Below are 19,142 nucleotides of genomic sequence, written 5' to 3'. Positions count from 1 at the left end.
GGGCACCGAATATTCCACTCTTGCCCGCGTGTTTGACCCTCAGTAACCTGCTGCCCAGGGCGCTCCCCCCCCCCCAGCGCCCTGCACCCTGTTAAGTGCCGTTGGTGTGTGGGAGCATGGAGCGCAGCGCGACCGCCGCGATGTACCTCCGTTACTGAAGTCTGCTGCAGTCACTGAAGTCTTCTGTTCTTCTAATACTCACCTGGCTTCTGTGAGGGGGTTGACGGCGCGGCTCCGGGAACAAGCAGCTAGGCGAACCAAGTGATCGAACCCTCTAGAGCTAATGGTGTCCAGTAGCCTAAGAAGCTGAGCCCTTGAACTAAGAAGAAGTAGGTCTGACTTCTCTCCCCTCACTCCCCACGCTGCAGGGAGCCTGTAGCCAGCAGGTCTCTCTGAAAATAAAAAAACCTAACAATAAAGTCTTTAGAGAAACTCAGTAGAGCTCCCCTAGTGTGTGTCCAGTCACTCCTGGGCACAGAGTCTAACTGAGGTCTGGAGGAGGGGCATAGAGGGAGGAGCCAGTTCACACCCATTCAAAGTCTTATAGTGTGCCCATGTCTCCTGCGAATCCCGTCTATACCCATGGTCCTTACGGAGTCCCAAGCATCCTCTAGGACGTATGAGAAATAAAGATTGGAAAACTAGTATATTTCATGTAGCAGTTATCTGTAGCGGATGCCCAGTGATTCCGGTTAATGTCAGCCATACCAAGAGATTATCATTTAAAAACACATACTTTATATGTCCATTGTGCTGCACTCTTTTATTGTTGCCGACAGGAAATGTTACTGTGATGATAGTGGGTTATAATTAATAACTTTTAAAACACATTGGCATTACCTATAAATCCTTTGGCTCGCACCCAGAACATCTTCCGTGGTTCCTGTGGCATGCGATGGAACATATCTGGTGGGTTAATAGGTTTTATCTCTATGGGAACATCTTGTGCCAAGATTTTATTCAGGCCTAATCTGTGCTTATCCACCAGTGCAGGGTCCCTAGGTGAAAGATATGGCAGATTATTTCTACACAACAAGTAAAAAGAAGGTTAGTTTAGATCAGACACCTGGAGTTATGTGGAGTAATATTGTTCACTGTAATAGTTCTGTGAAACAATCCTCAGGTGATATATTTGTCTACTCTACTTTCCGTTTCTAACATCTTTCTTAAGTTATGTTCTGTGCATGATTCCATACCTCCCAACTTTGGTGGAATTGGCCTGATTAATGGAACTTGAAGTGAGAAGAGCTTTGCCAAAAAAGTGTGACTGGGTGGGAAGTAGGAGGGAAGTTCAGGAGGGTCAGCGGTGGGGCTTATTTGGACAAGTAAATCATTGAGGAAACCAGGCTACAGGCAGTTTAGTAATTAATTCACAGGTTAGTGTTTCTTGCTGCATTTGGATGCATATTTGCAATATTACTGTATGATATGAATTATTTAATGTCTCAAGTAATACACATAATGGCTGCGATACACCATAAGCAGTCCATCTCCCACTAGAACTGCATTTGCAAAAGATACTCAGTCAATTTGGGGGTCTACTTCTGTAGATATGCACAAAGTGAATCTGTGTTGTTTTTCACATTAACACAGCTGGCCAGGAGTTCCTGCAGTGCACAGACGATGGCTGCACATGCAGCTTTGACCTGCCCTGACAAAGATGCGGAATCAAAATGCATTGGTTGTGGGAGTGCCGTATATCTTTATAACATGCACTGTTGGGGTGCCTTAAAAACCCCGTTTGGAAACCACTAACCTATGTCATTACTAAGGCAGTTATTTATACAACATGTACATTATAACAATGAGACCCCTATGAACTAGGCTATAATTCAAGAAACAAATAATGGTTGAAATGTTGAAATGGGTACAGTATTTTCAAATCCATGAAGGGGGGGGGGGGGTATCCAATTGGTAGCATCTAGATTCCCTTTGTGGAGAGGACCTTTCCCATAATGCACTGGGTCAACATCACTATCTATGTGGAATAGTAACCTCTGGCAAATGAAGCGAGCCCGTGAGGGTACAATGCAGCATAAAAGACACAAAATACCCTACAACAAACAGAGACTGGAGAAAACATAAACATACTGTAAGGGCAGATGAGAACTTCCGCCCTCACCTGATGTCACAGCCGGATACTTTCCACAAAGGGAAAATAAACTCAACCATATCCAACTGGGCACAAGGTTGTTTCCGCAAAAAAACCTTTCAGACCTTGCTCCCAATACTGGATCACTGTGGGTATGAACGCTCCAGATACCTGCGATACCTAGATAAAAAAAAATGCACTCTGTTTTCAGCTTAGAAAACCCTGCGTTGCGCAAAAAAAGAAAAAGAAAAAAAATAAGAATTTACTTACCGATAATTCTATTTCTCGTAGTCCGTAGTGGATGCTGGGGACTCCGTCAGGACCATGGGGGATAGCGGGCTCCGCAGGAGACAGGGCACATCTAAAAAAGCTTTTAGGTCACATGGTGTGTACTGGCTCCTCCCCCTATGACCCTCCTCCAAGCCTCAGTTAGGTACTGTGCCCGGACGAGCGTACACAATAAGGAAGGATCTTGAATCCCGGGTAAGACTCATACCAGCCACACCAATCACACCGTACAACTTGTGATCTGAACCCAGTTAACAGTATGATAACAAAACGAAGTAGCCTCCGAAAAGATGGCTCACAACAATAGTAATAACCCGATTTTTGTAACAATAACTATGTACAAGCATTGCAGACAATCCGCACTTGGGATGGGCGCCCAGCATCCACTACGGACTACGAGAAATAGAATTATCGGTAAGTAAATTCTTATTTTCTCTAACGTCCTAGTGGATGCTGGGGACTCCGTCAGGACCATGGGGATTATACCAAAGCTCCCAAACGGGCGGGAGAGTGCGGATGACTCTGCAGCACCGAATGAGAGAACTCCAGGTCCTCCTTAGCCAGAGTATCAAAATTTGTAAAATTTTACAAACGTGTTCTCCCCTGACCACGTAGCTGCTCGGCAAAGTTGTAATGCCGAGACTCCTCGGGCAGCCGCCCAGGATGAGCCCACCTTCCTTGTGGAATGGGCATCTACATATTTCGTCTGTGGCAGGCCTGCCACAGAATGTGCAAGCTGAATTGTACTACAAATCCAGCGTGCAATAGACTGCTTAGAAGCATGAGCACCCAGCTTGTTGGGTGTATACAGTATAAACAGCAAGTCAGACTTTCTGACTCCAGCCGTCCTAACTATATATATATATATATATATATATATATATATATATATATATATATATATATATATATATATATATTTTTAGGGCCCTGACCACGTCTAGTAACTTGGAGTCCTCCAAGTCCCTAGTAGCCGCAGGCACCACAAGAGGTTGTTTCAGGTGAAAACGCTGACACCCCTTTATGAAGAAACTGGAGACGAGTCCCAGTTCTGTCCTGTTCAAATGGAAAATTTTAATATGGGCTTTTGTAAGACAAAGCCGCCCATTCTGACAATCGCCTGGCCGAGGCCAGGGCTAACAACATGGTCACTTCCCATGTGAGATATTTGTCAACAGCATGGTCACTTTCCATGTGAGATATTTCAAATCCACAGATTTGAGCGGTTCAAACCAATATGATTTTAAGAAATCCCAACACTATGTTGAGATCTCACGGTGCCCCTAGGGGCACAAAAAAGCTGTATATGCAATACATCCTTTACAATCTGGACTTCAGGAACTGAAGTCAATTCTTTCTGGAAGAAAATCTACAGGGCCGAAATTTAAATGTTAATGAACCCCAATTTGAGGTCCAAAACACTCCTGTTTTCAGGAAGTGTAGAAATCGACCTAGTTGAATTTCCGTCGTGGAGCCTTCCTGGCCTCACCCACGCAACATATTTTCACCACATGTGGTGATGACGTTGTGCGGTCACCTCCTTCCTGGCTTTGACCAGGGTAGGTATGACCTCTTATGGAATGCCTTTTCCCCTCAGGATCCGGCATTCAACCGCCATGCCGTCAAACGCAGCCGCGGTAAGTCTTGGAATAGACATGGTACTTGCTGAATCAAGTCCCTTCTTAGCTCCCCAGGCCCTTAGTCCTCTGTGAGCATTTCTTGAAGTTCCGGGTACCAAGTCCCTCTTGGCCAATCCGGAGCCACTAGTATAGTTCATACTCCTCTATGTCTTATAATTCTCAATACCCTGGTTATGAGAAACAGAGGAGGGAACACATACACAGACTGGTACACCCACGGTGTTACCAGAACATCCACAGCTATCGCCTGAAGGTCTCATGACCTGGCGGAATACCTGTCCCGTTTTTTGTTCGGGCGGGACGCCATCATGTCCACCTTTGGTCTTTGCCAACGGTCCACAATCATGTTGAAAAACTTCCCTATGAAGTTTCCACTCTCCCGGGTGGAGGTCATGCCTGCTGAGGAAGTCTGCTTCCCAGTCGTCCACTCCCGGAAAGAACACTGCTGACAGTGCTATCACATGATTTTCCGCCTAGCGAAAAATCCTTGCAGTTTTCACTGCCCTCCTGCTTCTTGTGCCGCCCTTCTGTTTACGTGGGCGACTGCCGTGATGTTATCCCACTGGATCAATACCGGCTGACCTTGAAGCAGAGGTCTAGCTAAGTTTAGAGCATTATAAAATTGCTCTAAGCTTATTTATGCGGAGAGAATTCTCCAGACTTAATCACACTTCCCTGGAAATTTTTTCCCTGTGTGACTGTTCCCCAGCCTCTCAGGCTGGCCTCCGTGGTCACCGGCATCCAATCCTGAATGCCGAATCTGCGGCCCTCTAGAAGATGAGCACTCTGTAATCACCACAGGAGAGACACCCTTTTCCTTGGATATAGGGTTATCCGCTGATGCATCTGAGGATGCGATCCGGACCATTTGTCCAGCAGATCCCACTGAAGAGTTCTTGCGGGAAATCTGCCGAATGGAATTGCTTCGTAATAAGCCACCATTTTTACCAGGACTCTTGTGCAATGATGCACTGACACTTTTCCTGGTTTTAGGAGGATCCCGATTAGCTCGGATAACTCCCTGGTTTTCTCCACTGGGAGAAACACGTTTTTCTGGACTGTGTCCAGAATCTTCCCTAGGAACAGTAGACGTGTCGTCGGAAAAAGCTGCGATTTTGGAATATTTAGAATCCACTCGTGCTGTCGTAGAACTACTTAAGATAGTGCTACTCTGACCTCCAACTGTTCTCTGGACCTTGCCCTTATCAGGAAAGCGTCCATGTTTCTTTTAAGAAAAATCATCATTCCGGCCATTACCTTGGTAAAGACCCGGGGCGCCGTGGACAATCCAAACGGCAGCGTCTGAACTGATAGTGACAGTTCTGTACCAGGAACCTGAAGTACCCTTGGTGAGAAGGGCAAATTTGGACCTGTAGGTAAACGTCCCTGATATCCAGTGACATCATATCGTCCCCTTCTTCCTGGTTCGCTATCACTGCTCCGAGTGACTCCATCTTGATTTGAACGCTTGTATGTAAGTGTTCAAATATTTCAGATCTCACCGAGCCGGTTGGCTTCAGTACCACAATATAGTGTGGAATACTACCCCCTTCCTTGTTGTAAGAAGGGTACTTTGATTATCACCTGCTGGGAATACAGCCTGTGAATTGTGTGAGGGGGAGACGTCTCGAATTTCCAATGTACACCTGGGATATTACATGTAGGATCCCGGAGTTCCCTTGCGAGTGTTGCTGAAACTCTTGAGATGACCCCCTACCGCACCTGAGTCCGCTTGTACGGCCCCAGCGTTATGCTGCGGACTTGGCAGAAGCCGTGAGGAGCTTCTGTTCCTGGGAATGAGCTGCTTGCTGCAGTCTTCTTCCCTTTCCTCTCCCCCTGCGCAGATATGACTGGCCTTCGCCCGCCTGCCCGTATGGGGACGAAAGGACTGAGACTGAAAAGACTGTGTCCTTTTCTGCCAATATGTGACTCGGGGTAACAAAAGGTGGATTTTTCAGCTGTTGCCATGGCCACCAGGTCCAATGGACCGCCCCTTTATACGGCAATACTTCCATATGCCGTCTGGAATCTGCCTCACCTGACCACTGTCGTGTCTTCGTCTGGCAGATATGTACATCACATTTACTCTTGATGCCAGAATGCAAATATGCCTCTGCGCATCACACATATATAGAAATGCATCCTTAAAATGCTCTATAGACAATAAAATCCTGTCCCTGTCAAGGGTATCAAAATTTTCAGTCAGGAAATCCGACCAAGCCCCCTCAGCGCTGCACATCCAGGCTGAGGCGATTGCTGGTCGTAGTATAACACCAGTATGTGTGTATATACTGTTATGATATTTTCCAGCTTCCTATCAGCTGGCTCCTTGAGGGCGGCTGTATCTGGAAACGGTAACGCCATGTTTTTTATAAGCGTGTGAGCGCCTTGTCCACCCTAAGGTGTGTTTTTCAACTCGCCCTTACTACTGGCGGGAAAAAGGGTATACCGCCCATAACTTTCTGTCGGAGGAACCCCACGTATCATCACACACTTCATTTAATTTATCTGATTCAGGCAAAACTACAAGTAGTTTATTCCCACCCTACAAAATACCCTTATTTGTGGTACTTGTGGTATCAGAAATACGTAACACCTCCTTCATTGCCCTTAACATGTAACTTGTGGCCCTAAAGGAAAAATACGTTTGTTTCTTCACCGTCGACACTGGGGTCAGTGTCCGTGTCAGTGTCTGTCGACCGACTGAGGTAAATGGGCGTTTTTACAAGCCCCTGACGGTGTCTGAGACGCCTGGACCGATACTAATTTGTCCGCCGGCTGTCTCATGTCGTCAACCGGCTTGCAGCGTGTTGACATTATCACGTAATTCCATAAGTAAGCCATCCATTCTGGTGTCGACTCCCTAGAGAGTGACATCACCATTACAGGCAATTTTCTCCGTCTCCTCACCAACATTTTCCTCATACATGTCGACACACACGTACCGACCTACAGCACACACATACAGGGAATGCTCTGATAGAGGACAGGACCCACTAGCCCTTTGGGGAGACAGAGGGAGAGTTTGCCAGCACACACCAAAAGCGCCATAATGTATATAACAACCCTAGAAGGTGTTGTTTCTATATATGGGCTCTTAATATATAATTATATCGCCAATTTATGCCCCCCTTCTCTTTAACCCTGTTTCTGTAGTGCAGGGGAGAGTGGGAGCCTTCCTCACCAGCGGAGCTGGTCAGGAAAATGGCGCTGAGTGCTGAGGAGAATAAGCTCCGCCCCTTTCACGGCGGGCTTTTCTCCCGGTTATTAGGAAAACTGGCCTGGGTTAAATACATACATATAGCCTTAATGGCTATATGTGATGTATTTATTTGCCTCTAAGGTAATCTATATTGCTGCCCAGGGCGCCCCCAGCAGCGCCCTGCACCCTCCGTGACCGAGATCAGTGAGCCGTGTAGCAACAATGGCGCACAGCTGCAGTGCTGTGCGCTACCTTCATGAAGACTGAGGAGTCTTCTGCCGCCTGTTTCCGGACCTCCGTTCTGCCGTTCTTCAGCGTCTGTAAGGGGGATCGGCGGCGCGGCTCCGGGACGAACCCCAGGCTGACCTGTGTTCCGACTCCCTCTGGAGCTCAGTGTCCAGTAGCCTAAGACTTCAATCCTCCTGCACGCAGGTGAGTTGCAAGTCTCTCCCCTAAGTCCCTCGTTGCAGTGATCCTGTCGCCAGCAGGAATCACTGATTAGAAACCTAAAAAAAAAAACTTTTCTAAACAGCTCTTTAAGAGAGCCACCTAGATTGCACCCTCTCGGACGGGCACAAAAACCTAACTGAGGCTTGGAGGAGGGTCATAGGGGGAGGAGCCAGTACACACCATGTGACCTAAAAGCTTTTTTAGATGTGCCCTGTCTCCTGCGGAGCCCGCTATCCCCCATGGTCCTGACGGAGTCCCCAGCATCCACTAGGACGTTAGAGAAAGATACTTACCAGTCCAGTGGTCTCTGTGGCTCCCAGTCATCTCCCCTCCTTCTTTCCACTGGGGAGGGGCCTGTTGGGAGATGTAGTTCTTCCTGCTGCTGCCTTGGGGAGGGGACTATCCTATTCAAGTGAATGCAGGGACACCCCCTCTACCCCTTACCAACTGCACGCTTGCTGCCACACCTATCTCTTGCATTGATGAGGCAAATTGTTTAGCTTTAACTTAACGGATCGAGATGAAACAAAGTGCAGGTTATTTCTAGAAGTCTCCACTACGAAATGAGGTAGTTTTAATGAATTTCAGTTCAGAAGTTTTTGCTACAACTTGGAACAAACAGACACAACACTAGATAACCATCACAGCTCATGTCCCTAATTGCCCCCTCTCAATCTCTAATGATCATCCTCATTACTACCTCTCATGACTCGACATCCCATTGACTCCTCATGTATAAATTCCATCCCAATACATTACTGCCTTCTAAGTTCTCATTGCCTACTATCATTCTGCATTGCCATCCTACTACATTGATCCATCTCATGCATTCTTGTCTACATAACTGTTATTGCACACTCTCCTCAGAGAGAAAGTGTGACGACATCTGACATACTAGAATGTTTGCTCACATGCACAGCATTCTGGGATGTTAATCTGATGCACTCATACACCAGGGATATTTAACATGCGGCACTCCACCTGTTGTGAAACTAAACATCTCAGCATACCCTTTATGGTGGCTTGGCATGCTGAAATATGTAGTTCCACAACAGCTGGAGGGCCACATATTGATTACAAAGGTGCAAGAAACTAACCAGGAAATAATTTATTGTGTAGAGAGGTTTCTGGGCATCAGGAAACTGCCTTTAAGTGCACTTGAGCTGATAAACCTTATTGTTGAGCCATCTAAATATATATATATATATATATATATATATATTTTTTTTTATTTTTATTTTTTTTATTTATTTATTCAAAATAAACATACACTCACTTACTTTAAGTATTTGTGTATAAGCTCCTCCATGGTGAGCAGCTCCTCTGGTGGAGGCACAGTTGGCATTGTGTACTGATGCTTCATCGGGCTTTCTTGGAAGCGATGGAAGGAAGCCTGACATATCAGGATTGGTACTCCATTCTGTATGGCCTTCACAGAACGCACACTGAAACTTTGCCCATCCCTGGTTCTTTCCACTTGGTACAACACTGGAACCTTGGAGTCCCCTAGTGGTGGACATAAGGAGAAGCTTCAGTGTTCTAAATACAGCATGAATTATAGACAACAAAATATGTGACCTAATTCACATAATAGACTATTGCTGAGGCCAACAGGAAAGTAGCTGAATACACACAGGGGGCTATTCAGAGTTGTTATCAAACCAACAAAGTTAGCAATTGGGCAAAACCATGTTGCACTGCGGGAAGGGGGGGGGGGGGGGCAGATATAACATGTGCAGAGAGATTTAGATTTGGGTGGGTTATATTGTTTCTGTGCAGGGAACATACTTGCAGCTTTATTTTTACACTGCAATTCAGACTTCAGTTTGAACACACCCGACACAAATCTAACTCTCTCTGCACATGTTACATCTGCCCCACCTCCAGTGCAGCATGGTTTTGCCCAATTAGAAACGTTGTTGGTTTGCTAACAACTCTGAATAACCCCCACAGTATTAAAGATTCAATGGTAAACTAGTACGTCTCTGCCAACATCGGGTGGTCTTCAGTATGCCGGCGGTCGGCCTCCCGGCGACCAGCATACCGGCGCCGGGAGCCCGACAGCCGGCATACCGACACTTATTCTCCCTCGTGGGGGTCCAAGACCCCCCTGGAGGGAGAATAAATAGTGTGGCGCACGTAGCGCGCCACCGTGCCCGTAGCGTGGTGAGCGCAGCGAGCCCGCAAGGGGCTCATTTGCGCTCGCCACACTGTCGGTAAGCCGGCGGCCGGCATCCCGGCGCCGGTATGCTGGTCGCCGGCAGATCGTAGTGAACCCGCCAACATCACTACATTTGAATGTCAAAGTGTGAATACTTTACTGGGACTTTGTGGTGATGTCAGATGAGTAATGCAGAGGAAATAAATGTTCTCACTGCTCCAGGATGGAAATAATGCAGAAAGAAATCCTGAAATCTGCTACTTATTTGTTTGCTGCTTTGTAAGAGCTGCTAGATAAGTTTGACATGATTTCTTACAACATTTTATTTAGTACACGACTGGCTCAGAGAAATCTAAAAGAAACTCATACGATGGGATTCATGTTACCTGCTCGCACAAAATAGCAGTGTAAGGAGTGGACGTGCTCTTCATCATTCACAGAGCTAGCTGCTGCCACTAATGCTTGTCCAACGATCTGACCACCGAAGAGTCTTTGTGTGGTGGGTACCCAGTGATGAGAACCTCTGTAACCGAGAACAGTGGAAACAAGTCTAAGTCAGGGTTTCCTAAACTCAGTACTGCACAGTAATACAACTGCCTATTCAAATCACAAGGAAAACAAAATACTGCATGGAGTGCAGCTAATATAACATAACCATAAAATACAGTAATATGATTTGCTTGCGTGGATGGCAGTTGGAGATAACTGTACTGTAGATCAGCTCTATCTCCCTCAAATATAAAACATCTTGGGGCAGATGTACTAAGCCTGGAGAAGTGATAAGACGTGATAAATGGAAGGTGGTAATGCACCAGCCAACCAGTTCCTGTCATTTTTCAAACCCGTAATGATTGGCTGGAGCATTATCACCTTCCACTTATAACTGCTTTATCACTTCTCCAGGCTTGATACATCTGCCCCCTTATGTGACGACAGTGGGAAATGGATGGTGGGCAAAAAAGTGTCATCACACCACGGACAAGAACCTACTAAATAGCTTCTCATTTCAGCTGTGGGACCCAATGTGTTTAATTGATATTGCTGACAACAGTCATTGCTGTTGCTATCTCCATTCCTTGGCAACAGCAGCTGCCACCAAACATACAGTAGGTATTAATTGCCCCAGCTCTTATTCAGCAGTGAGCAAGACTCTAAAGAAAAAAAAAATAGCTACAGTTTCCTCAAACTGAGTGAGAACGCCCATACATTACAAAAGCAAGAACCTAGCAGAGGAAGGCCTGATAAATGGTGAAGGACAGTTATGGATTCAAGCAGCTTACTGGTTCGTGTTTCCTGCCTCTGCCTGCTGTCATCTCCCCTCATTCTAACCATACCACACTATCAGCAACTGTGTAGAAATGTCTGTTGCCAATGAGGACTTTATTAGATAGTGCTGCTGCCTTACAGTAACTACATATGTGAAAGGAGAAGTGATTCTAGCTCTTCTCCAACCATTCAATTTGTAAGATGCTGTATGGTTACAAAGACAGAAAAATGTACATAATGTCCACTGTGTTTTATTGTAATGGCTATATAGAAATCCCTTATTTCCAAATAAAGCATCAAATTATGTTCTATATATAAAAAAAAAAAAAAGGGGTAAATGCAATTTTAGTTATACAATGCAAAAAATAAATAAAAAAATACTGCATTGCTGATAAAACTGGGTAGCCATGACAAAAAAGTATAAAATAAATAAATATGAAAATTAAATTATGCGAGTGCATTTACAGATCTCAGTCTGCTTCCTCAGGCAAGCAGATGTGGAATGAGGTCTGACAGGTTTATTTAAGGGATGTATGGCGAGTTAATGATGATGAACAGTTGTAATTAATCACAATGTGGCTGTACTAAAACTAACTGCTCAATATTTTATTTTGATAATAGAAAACGTAGTTGAATATCCTATATAATAAAAGGCTAACGCTGCTCCTCACCTCTATGGGGGGAATTCAAGTTTGTTATGTGCTGGCAGCCACTAGATGGCGCCCAGCAGAGTAATTAAAGTGTAGCTCCATTTGTGTGCGCACAGCCGCCGGCATTGAAATTACGGTTATGTTTTTCTGTCATTTTGACGGGCTGGTAACTAGTTGTATAATAAAATGTTTTAAAGGAAAAGCAAACGGTTACAGAAATAGAAATTAGTAGAAGTGGAGGGAAAATAAGGAGATTTATGTTAAGAACTTACCTTTGTTAAATCTCTTTCTGCGAGGTACACTGGGTTCTACAGGGATAACATCGGGGTGTAGAGTAGGATCTTGATCCGAGGCACCAACAGGCTAAAAGCTTTGACTGTTCCCAAGATGCTCATAACCGCCTTCTCTATAACCCCGCCTCCGTGCACAGGAGCTCAGTTTTGTTAATCAGTCCAATGCAGTAGCAGGTAAAAGACGACAACCATTAGTAGCCACGTACACCACATTCTCACGACAGGAGAAGGTATCAGCGGCTACTGCCATACAAACCCCAAAAGAAGCCAATTGCGTCAGGGTGGGCGCCCTGTGGAACCCAGAGTACCTCGCAGAAAGAGATTTAACAAAGGTAAGTTCTTATCATAAAACTCCTTTTCTGCAGCGGGGTACACTGGGTTCCACAGGGATAACATCAGGGATGTCCTAAAGCAGTTCCTTATGGGAGGGGATGCACTGTAGCAGGCACAAGAACCCGGCGTCCAAAGAATGCATCCTGGGAGGGGCAGAAGTATCGAAGGCATAGAACCTTATGAACGTGCTCACTGAGGACCACATAGCCACCTTGTACAATTGTTCAAGGGTCGCACCACGGCGGGCTGCCCACGAAGGTTCAACCGACCGAGTAGAATGGGCTTTGATGGTAGCAGGAGCTGGAAGACCAGTCTGTACATAAGCATGTGCAATCACCATTCTAATCCATCCGGCCAGGGTCTGCTTATTCGCAGGTCAGCCACGTTTGTGAAAACCAAAAAGAACAAAGAGAGAATCAGACTTCCTAATGGACAGCTCTTTGGAGGACAAATCAGGAGAGATAAAGGCCTGAACCACAATCTCTTGGTTAAGGTGGAAAGAAGACACCACCTTATGTAGATAACCAGGGCGTGTCCGAAGAACTGCCCAGTCACAGTGAAAAATCAGAAAAGGTAAAAGACAGGATAAGGCACCCAAATCTCAAACCCGTCTAGCAGAGGCAATAGCCAGCAAAAACAAGACCTTAAGAGTAAGCCATTTAAGGTCCACAGATTCAAGAGGTTCAAACGGAGACTCTTGTAAGGCATCCAGAACCGACAAATCCCAAGGAGCCACAGGCGGGACATAGGGAGGTCGAATCCGTAAAACACCCCGAGTGAATATATGAACAACAGGCAGAGTCGCAATTTTTCTCCGAAACCATATCGACAGGACTTAGCAAAGACTTAGACGTTTGTTGTTGCAAGAAAGCCAAAAGTTTGGCCGTACTAAACTTGTAAGAGTCATGATTGTTAGATGCGCACAAAGCAAAGTAAGAATTCCAGACCCTATCATAAATCCGAGCAGAAGCCGGTTTACGGGCCTTCAACATGGTTTGAATGACCACCTCAGAAATTCCATTGGCCCTCAGAACTGAAGCTTCAAGAGCCACGTCGTCAAAGCCAGCCGGGCCAAATCCTAGTATACATAAGGGCCCTGAACAAAGAGGTCTGGGTGCTGCAGAATTAGAAGAGGACGCTCTACCGAGAGACCCTGCAGGTCTGAGAACCAATGCCGTCCGGGCCATGCTGGAGCGATTAGAAGTAGTATTCCTCCTTCTTGCTTGAACTTCCATATTACCCTGGGCAGGAGTGACACCAGAGGGAACATGTACGGCAGCTCAAAATTTCATGGAATTGCCAGTGCGTCCACGAACGCTGCTTGAAGATCCCTTGTCCTTCCTCCGATAACCGGAACCTTGTGAGATTGTGTCGAGAAGCCATCAGGTCTACATCTGGTAGGCCCCACTTGTCCACTAGGAGTTGAAAGACCTCCGGATGAAAGCTCCACTCTCCGGTGTGTACTTCCTGACTACTGAGGAAGTCCACTTCCCAGTTTAGGACTCCTGGGATGAACACTGCCGATATGGCTGGCAAATGGCGTTCCGCCCAAAGAGAATGGGCCAGGAATATCCATTCGGTTTCAGAACTAGTAACAGCGTTGAATAGTACCCCATGCCTCTCTGAGCCAGAGGCACCGGCACTACCACTGCTGTGTTCAGGAGGGATTGTACCACCAGATGGAGAGTTTTTAATTTACTGGATCCGAAGGGACGTTTGTTGAGCAAAACAGGCGAGGGGGACGTTTTTTTAATAGATGGCGTATCCTTGAGTGACGACTTTCCCTACCCAGGCATCCAAAGTGGTCTGTAACCTTACCTGAGCAAACTGTAGAAGTTGCCCTCCCACCCTGGGATCCCCCAGGTGGAGGCCTGTCCTGTCATGAAGCAGGGTTGTCTGTTTTGGCAGCAGGCTGGCGGGCAGCCCAGGCGCCTTTAGGTTTGGGCTTAGTGGATTTGGAAGTGCGAGCCTGTTTCGGGTACGCCTGACCCTTTGCTTTACCTGGAGGTCTAAAGGAACGAAAGGAAGTACTCTTAGCCTTCGGAGCCAAAGGAGTAGTACTAGGTAGACATGCTATGTCAGCAACAATCTTGTTGAGATCTTCCCCAAAAAGAATGTTTCCCTTAAAAAGGATAACCTCCAAGGTCTTTTTCGAGTCCAGATCTACAAACCAGGACCGCAACCAGAGGATCCGGCGAGCTAGAATAGACGTAGTAGACCCTTTGGCCGCCAGGATACCTGCATCAGATGCCACCTCCTGAATATAATGAGAGGCTGTAACAATGTACAAAAGACACTGTTTAGCATTATCAGGAAAATTACACAGTAATTCCGCTTCAGCTTCCTGAACCCAGGCCTCTATAGCTTTAGCAGCCCAAGAGGCTGCAATAGTAGGCTTATGCACAGCTCCAGCCAGAGTGTAAATCGACTTCAAGCAACACTCCACGCGCTTATCCGTCGGTTCCTTCAGAGAGGTGACGGTCGTAACAGGAAGAGCAGATGACACCACCAAACGAGCGACTTGTGAGTCTACCGGCGGCGGTGTTTCCCAATTTTTGCTTAATTCTGCAGCAAGGGGATAACGAGCTAGCATCTTCTTAGACAGAGAGAATTTCTTTCCTGGGTACTCCCAGGATTCCTGACGTATGTCAACTAAATGGTCAGAATGTTGCAAAACTAATTTAGTAACCTTCTGACGCTTGAACTTATCGGGTTTCTTAGAGGTAGCCGGGGGGTTCTAATGGGCCCTACACATTTAACGAGGTGCCGCCGAGGTGCCCGACGGCCGATACGACCGACGGGCGTCCCGGCGGCGGGGGGGCAGTGACGGGGGGAGTGAAGTTTCTTCACTCCCCCCGTCACCCGGCTCCGTAGACTTGCAGGCAAATATGGACGATCTCGTCCATATTGGCCTGCATTCACAGCCGACATGTCCCCAGCGATGAACGAGCGCGGGGCCGCGCATCGTTCATCGCTGGTGACTCCACACTGCACGATATGAACGTTATCTCGTTCATTAATGAACGAGATCGTTCATATCGTGCAGAAAGATCGGCATGTGTGTAGGGCCTATTAGTCATCATCCATCTGATGAATCAACTTGATAGCCTCTAAGAGGTCAGGAACATTCACCTGGGTCAGAGATTCCCCATCCTAAGTATCTGTATCAGTGTCTGTGGGATCAGTATATGCGCCATCGTCATCAGATGAAGTACCTGTAATATGTGTGGATTATGAGGATGTAATGGCCCGCTTAGATGACACCTTGGTCTTAGGCGGGCAAGGGTTAGGATTTTGCTTTGCCAAAGACTGATTTAATTGCTGTAACTGAGAGGACAGAGTATCTGCCCATGGCGGATTAACAGCAGGGACAAAATGTGGCTACAATGGCACAGGATGTCCCATAGGGGGCGCAAGTCTAGTTACCAGCGTAGTCAGTAAATTAGAAAATAAGATTTTAAACCTACCAGTAAATCTTTTTCTCCTTGTCCGTAGAGGATGCTGGGGACTCCGTAAGGACCATGGGGAATAGACGGGCTCCGAAGGAGACATGGGCACTCTAAAGACTTTAGAATGGGTGTGGACTGGCTCCTCCCTCTATGCCCCTCCTCCAGACCTCAGTTAGAGAAACTGTGCCCAGAGGAGACGGACAACACGAGGAAAGGATTTTTGTTAATCTAAGGGCAAGATTCATACCAGCCCACACCATCCACACCGTATAACATGGAATATACGTACCAGTTAACAGTATGAAACAAAACAGCATCAGCCCGAGACTGATCAAAACTTTAACTTAACCCTTATGTAAGCAAAAACTATATACAAGTCTTGCAGAATTTAGTCCGCACTGGGACGGGCGCCCAGCATCCTCTACGGACTAGGAGAAAAAGATTTACCGGTAGGTTTAAAATCTTATTTTCTCTTACGTCCTATAGGATGCTGGGGACTCCGTAAGGACCATGGGGATTATACCAAAGCTCCAGACCAGGCGGGAGAGTGCGGATGACTCTGCAGCACCGATTGAGCAAACATGAGGTCCTCCTCAGCCAAGGTAAAAACTTGTAGAATTTAGCAAAAGTGTTTGAACCCGACCAAGTAGCTGCTCGGCAAAGTAGTAATGCAGAGACACCTCGGGCAGCCGCCCAAGAAGAGCCCACCTTCCTAGTGGAATGGGCCTTTACCGAATTTGGTACCGGCAATCCAGCCGTGGAATGAGCCTGCTGAATCGTGTTACAGATCCAGCGGGCAATAGTCTGCTTAGAAGCAGGGGCGCCAACCTTGTTGGTTGCATACAGGACAAACAGTGCCTCTGTTTTCCTAATCCGAGCCGTCCTGGCTACATAAACTTTTAAGGCCCTGACTACATCAAGAGACTTGGAATCCTCCAAGTCCCCCGTAGCCACAGGCACCACAATAGGTTGGTTCATATGAACCAATGAAACCACCTCAGGCAGAAATTGAGGACGAGTCCTCAACTCTGCTCTATCCACATGGAAAATCAGATAGGGGCTTTTGTGAGACAAAGCCGCCAATTCGGACACCCGCCTCGCAGATGCCAAGGCTAACAACATGACCACTTTCCAAGTGAGAAATTTCAACTCAACTGTTTGAAGAGGTTCAAACCAGTGTGACTTAAGGAACTGTAACACCACGTTAAGGTCCCATAGTGCCACTGGGAGCACAAAAGGAGGCTGGATGTGCAGCACTCCCTTTACAAAAGTCTGGACTTCTGGAAGAGAAGCCAATTTCTTCTGAAAGAAAATAGATTGGGCCAAAATCTGTACCTTAATGGAATCTAACTTCAGGCCCATATCCACTCCTGTCTGTAAAAAGTGGAGAAAACGGCCCAGGTGGAAATCTCCCGTAGGAGTATTCTTGGCTTCACACCAAGAAACATACTTCCTCCAGATACGGTGATAATGTTTCGCCGTCACCTCCTTCCTAGCCCTTATCAGAGTAGGGATGAGTTCCTCTGGAATACCTTTCCCAGCTAGGATCCGGTGTTCAACTGCCATGCTGTCAAACGTAACCGCGGTAAGTCTTGGAACACGCAGGGCCCCTGCTGCAACAGGTCCTCCCTGAGAGGAAGAGGCCATGGATCTTGTGTGAGCATCTCCTGAAGAGCTGAATACCAGGCCCTTCGAGGCCAATCTGGAAAAAGGAGTATTGTCTGCACTCTTTTTCTTCTTATGATTCTCAATATTTTGAAGATGAGAGGAAGAGGAGGGAATACATAGACCGACAAACACCCATGGTGTCACCAGGGCGTCTACCGCTACTGCCTGAGGGTCCCTTGACCTGGCACAATACCTCCGAAGCTTTTTGTTGAGGCGTGGCGCCATCATGTCTATTTGAGGAAGTTCCCCAAAGACTTGTTATCTCTGCAAAAACTTCTTGATGAAGTCCCCATTCTCCTGGATGGAGATCGTGTCTGCTGAGGAAGTCTGCTTCCCAGTTGTCCACTCCCGGAATGAAGACTGCTGACAGAGCACTTACGTGATTTTCCGCCCAGCGCAGAATCAGTGTGGCTTCCGCCATTGCCACTCTGCTCTTTGTCCCGCCTTGGCTGTTTACATGAGCCACGACTGTGACGTTGTCTGATTGAATCAGAACCGGTAGTTCGCGAAGAAGATTCTCCGCTTGTCGTAGGCAGTTGTATATGGCCCTCAATTCCAGTACGTTGATGTGTAGACAAGCCTCCTGGCTTGACCATAGTCCCTCAAAATTTCTTCCTTGTGTGACTGCTCCCCCTCCTCGGAGGCTCGCGTCCGTGGTCACCAGAACCCAGTCTTGAATGCCGAACCTGCAACCCCCGAGAAGGTGAGCACTCTGCAGCCACCACAGGAGAGACACCCTGGCCCTGGGGGACAGGCTTATTTTCTGATGAATTTGAAGATGGGACCCGGACCACTTGTCCAGAAGGCCCCACTGAAATGTCCTTGCATGAAACCTGCCGAAGGGGATGGCCTCGTAGGTTGCCACCATTTTTCCCAGTACTCGAGTGCATTGATGGACTGACACTCTTTTCAGTTTTAACAGGTCTCTGACCATGTTCTGGAGTTCCTGGGCTTTTTCCATCGGGAGAAAAACCCTCTTTTGTTCCGTGTCCAGAATCATGCCTAAGAAAGATAGCCGAGTCGTTGGAACCAACTGTGACTTTGGTAGATTTAGAATCCAGCCATGTTGCTGCAGCACTCTCAGGGAGAGCGACACGCTTTCAGCGACTGATCTCTCGATCTCGCTTTTATCAGGAGATCGTCCAAGTACGGGATAATTGTGACTCCCTGCCTGCGCAGGAGCACCATAATTTCCGCCATTACCTTGGTGAAAATCCTCGGGCCCGTGGAAAGCCCAAACGGCAACGTCTGAAACTGGTAATGACAGCCCCGTACAGCGAATCTCAGGTACGTCTGATGAGGGGGATATATGGGAACATGAAGGAATGCATCCTTTATGTCTAGTGACACCATAAAATCCCCCCCTTCCAGGCTGGCGATAACTGCCCGGAGCGATTCCATCTTGAATATGAACTTTTTTTAAGTACAGGTTTAGGGACTTTAAATTTAGAATGGGTCTGACCGAGCCATCCGGTTTTGGGACCACAAATAGGGTTGAATAGTACCCCTTCCCCTGTTGAACTAGGGGAACCTCGACAACCACTTGTTGTTGACACAGTTTTTGGATTGCAGCTAAAACTATCTCCCTTTCTGGGGAAGAAGCTGTTAAAGCAGATTTGAAAAACCGGCGAGGAGGCACGTCTTCGAATT

The 19,142-nt window shown here is 46.9% G+C and overlaps 1 protein-coding gene across 1 annotated transcript in view; it reads right to left on the bottom strand.

Annotated features, from left to right (window-relative positions):
• The window catches only part of ACOT8 (acyl-CoA thioesterase 8), a 114,841-nt gene that overhangs the window by 84,586 nt on the left and 11,113 nt on the right, over positions 1–19,142 (bottom strand). The window contains exons 2-4 of the mRNA XM_063960485.1: positions 10,220–10,356; positions 8,953–9,178; positions 841–998 (exon numbers count right to left, since the gene is read on the bottom strand). Coding sequence (XP_063816555.1) covers positions 841–998; positions 8,953–9,178; positions 10,220–10,356 — 521 coding nt within the window. The remainder of the gene's footprint in view (positions 1–840; positions 999–8,952; positions 9,179–10,219; positions 10,357–19,142) is intronic.

This window comes from Pseudophryne corroboree, chromosome 3 (assembly GCF_028390025.1).
Source record: "Pseudophryne corroboree isolate aPseCor3 chromosome 3, aPseCor3.hap2, whole genome shotgun sequence".
Lineage (NCBI taxonomy): Eukaryota > Metazoa > Chordata > Amphibia > Anura > Myobatrachidae > Pseudophryne > Pseudophryne corroboree.
The sequence above is the reverse complement of the archived record's forward strand: the minus strand, read 5'-3'. Positions and strand labels throughout refer to the sequence as shown.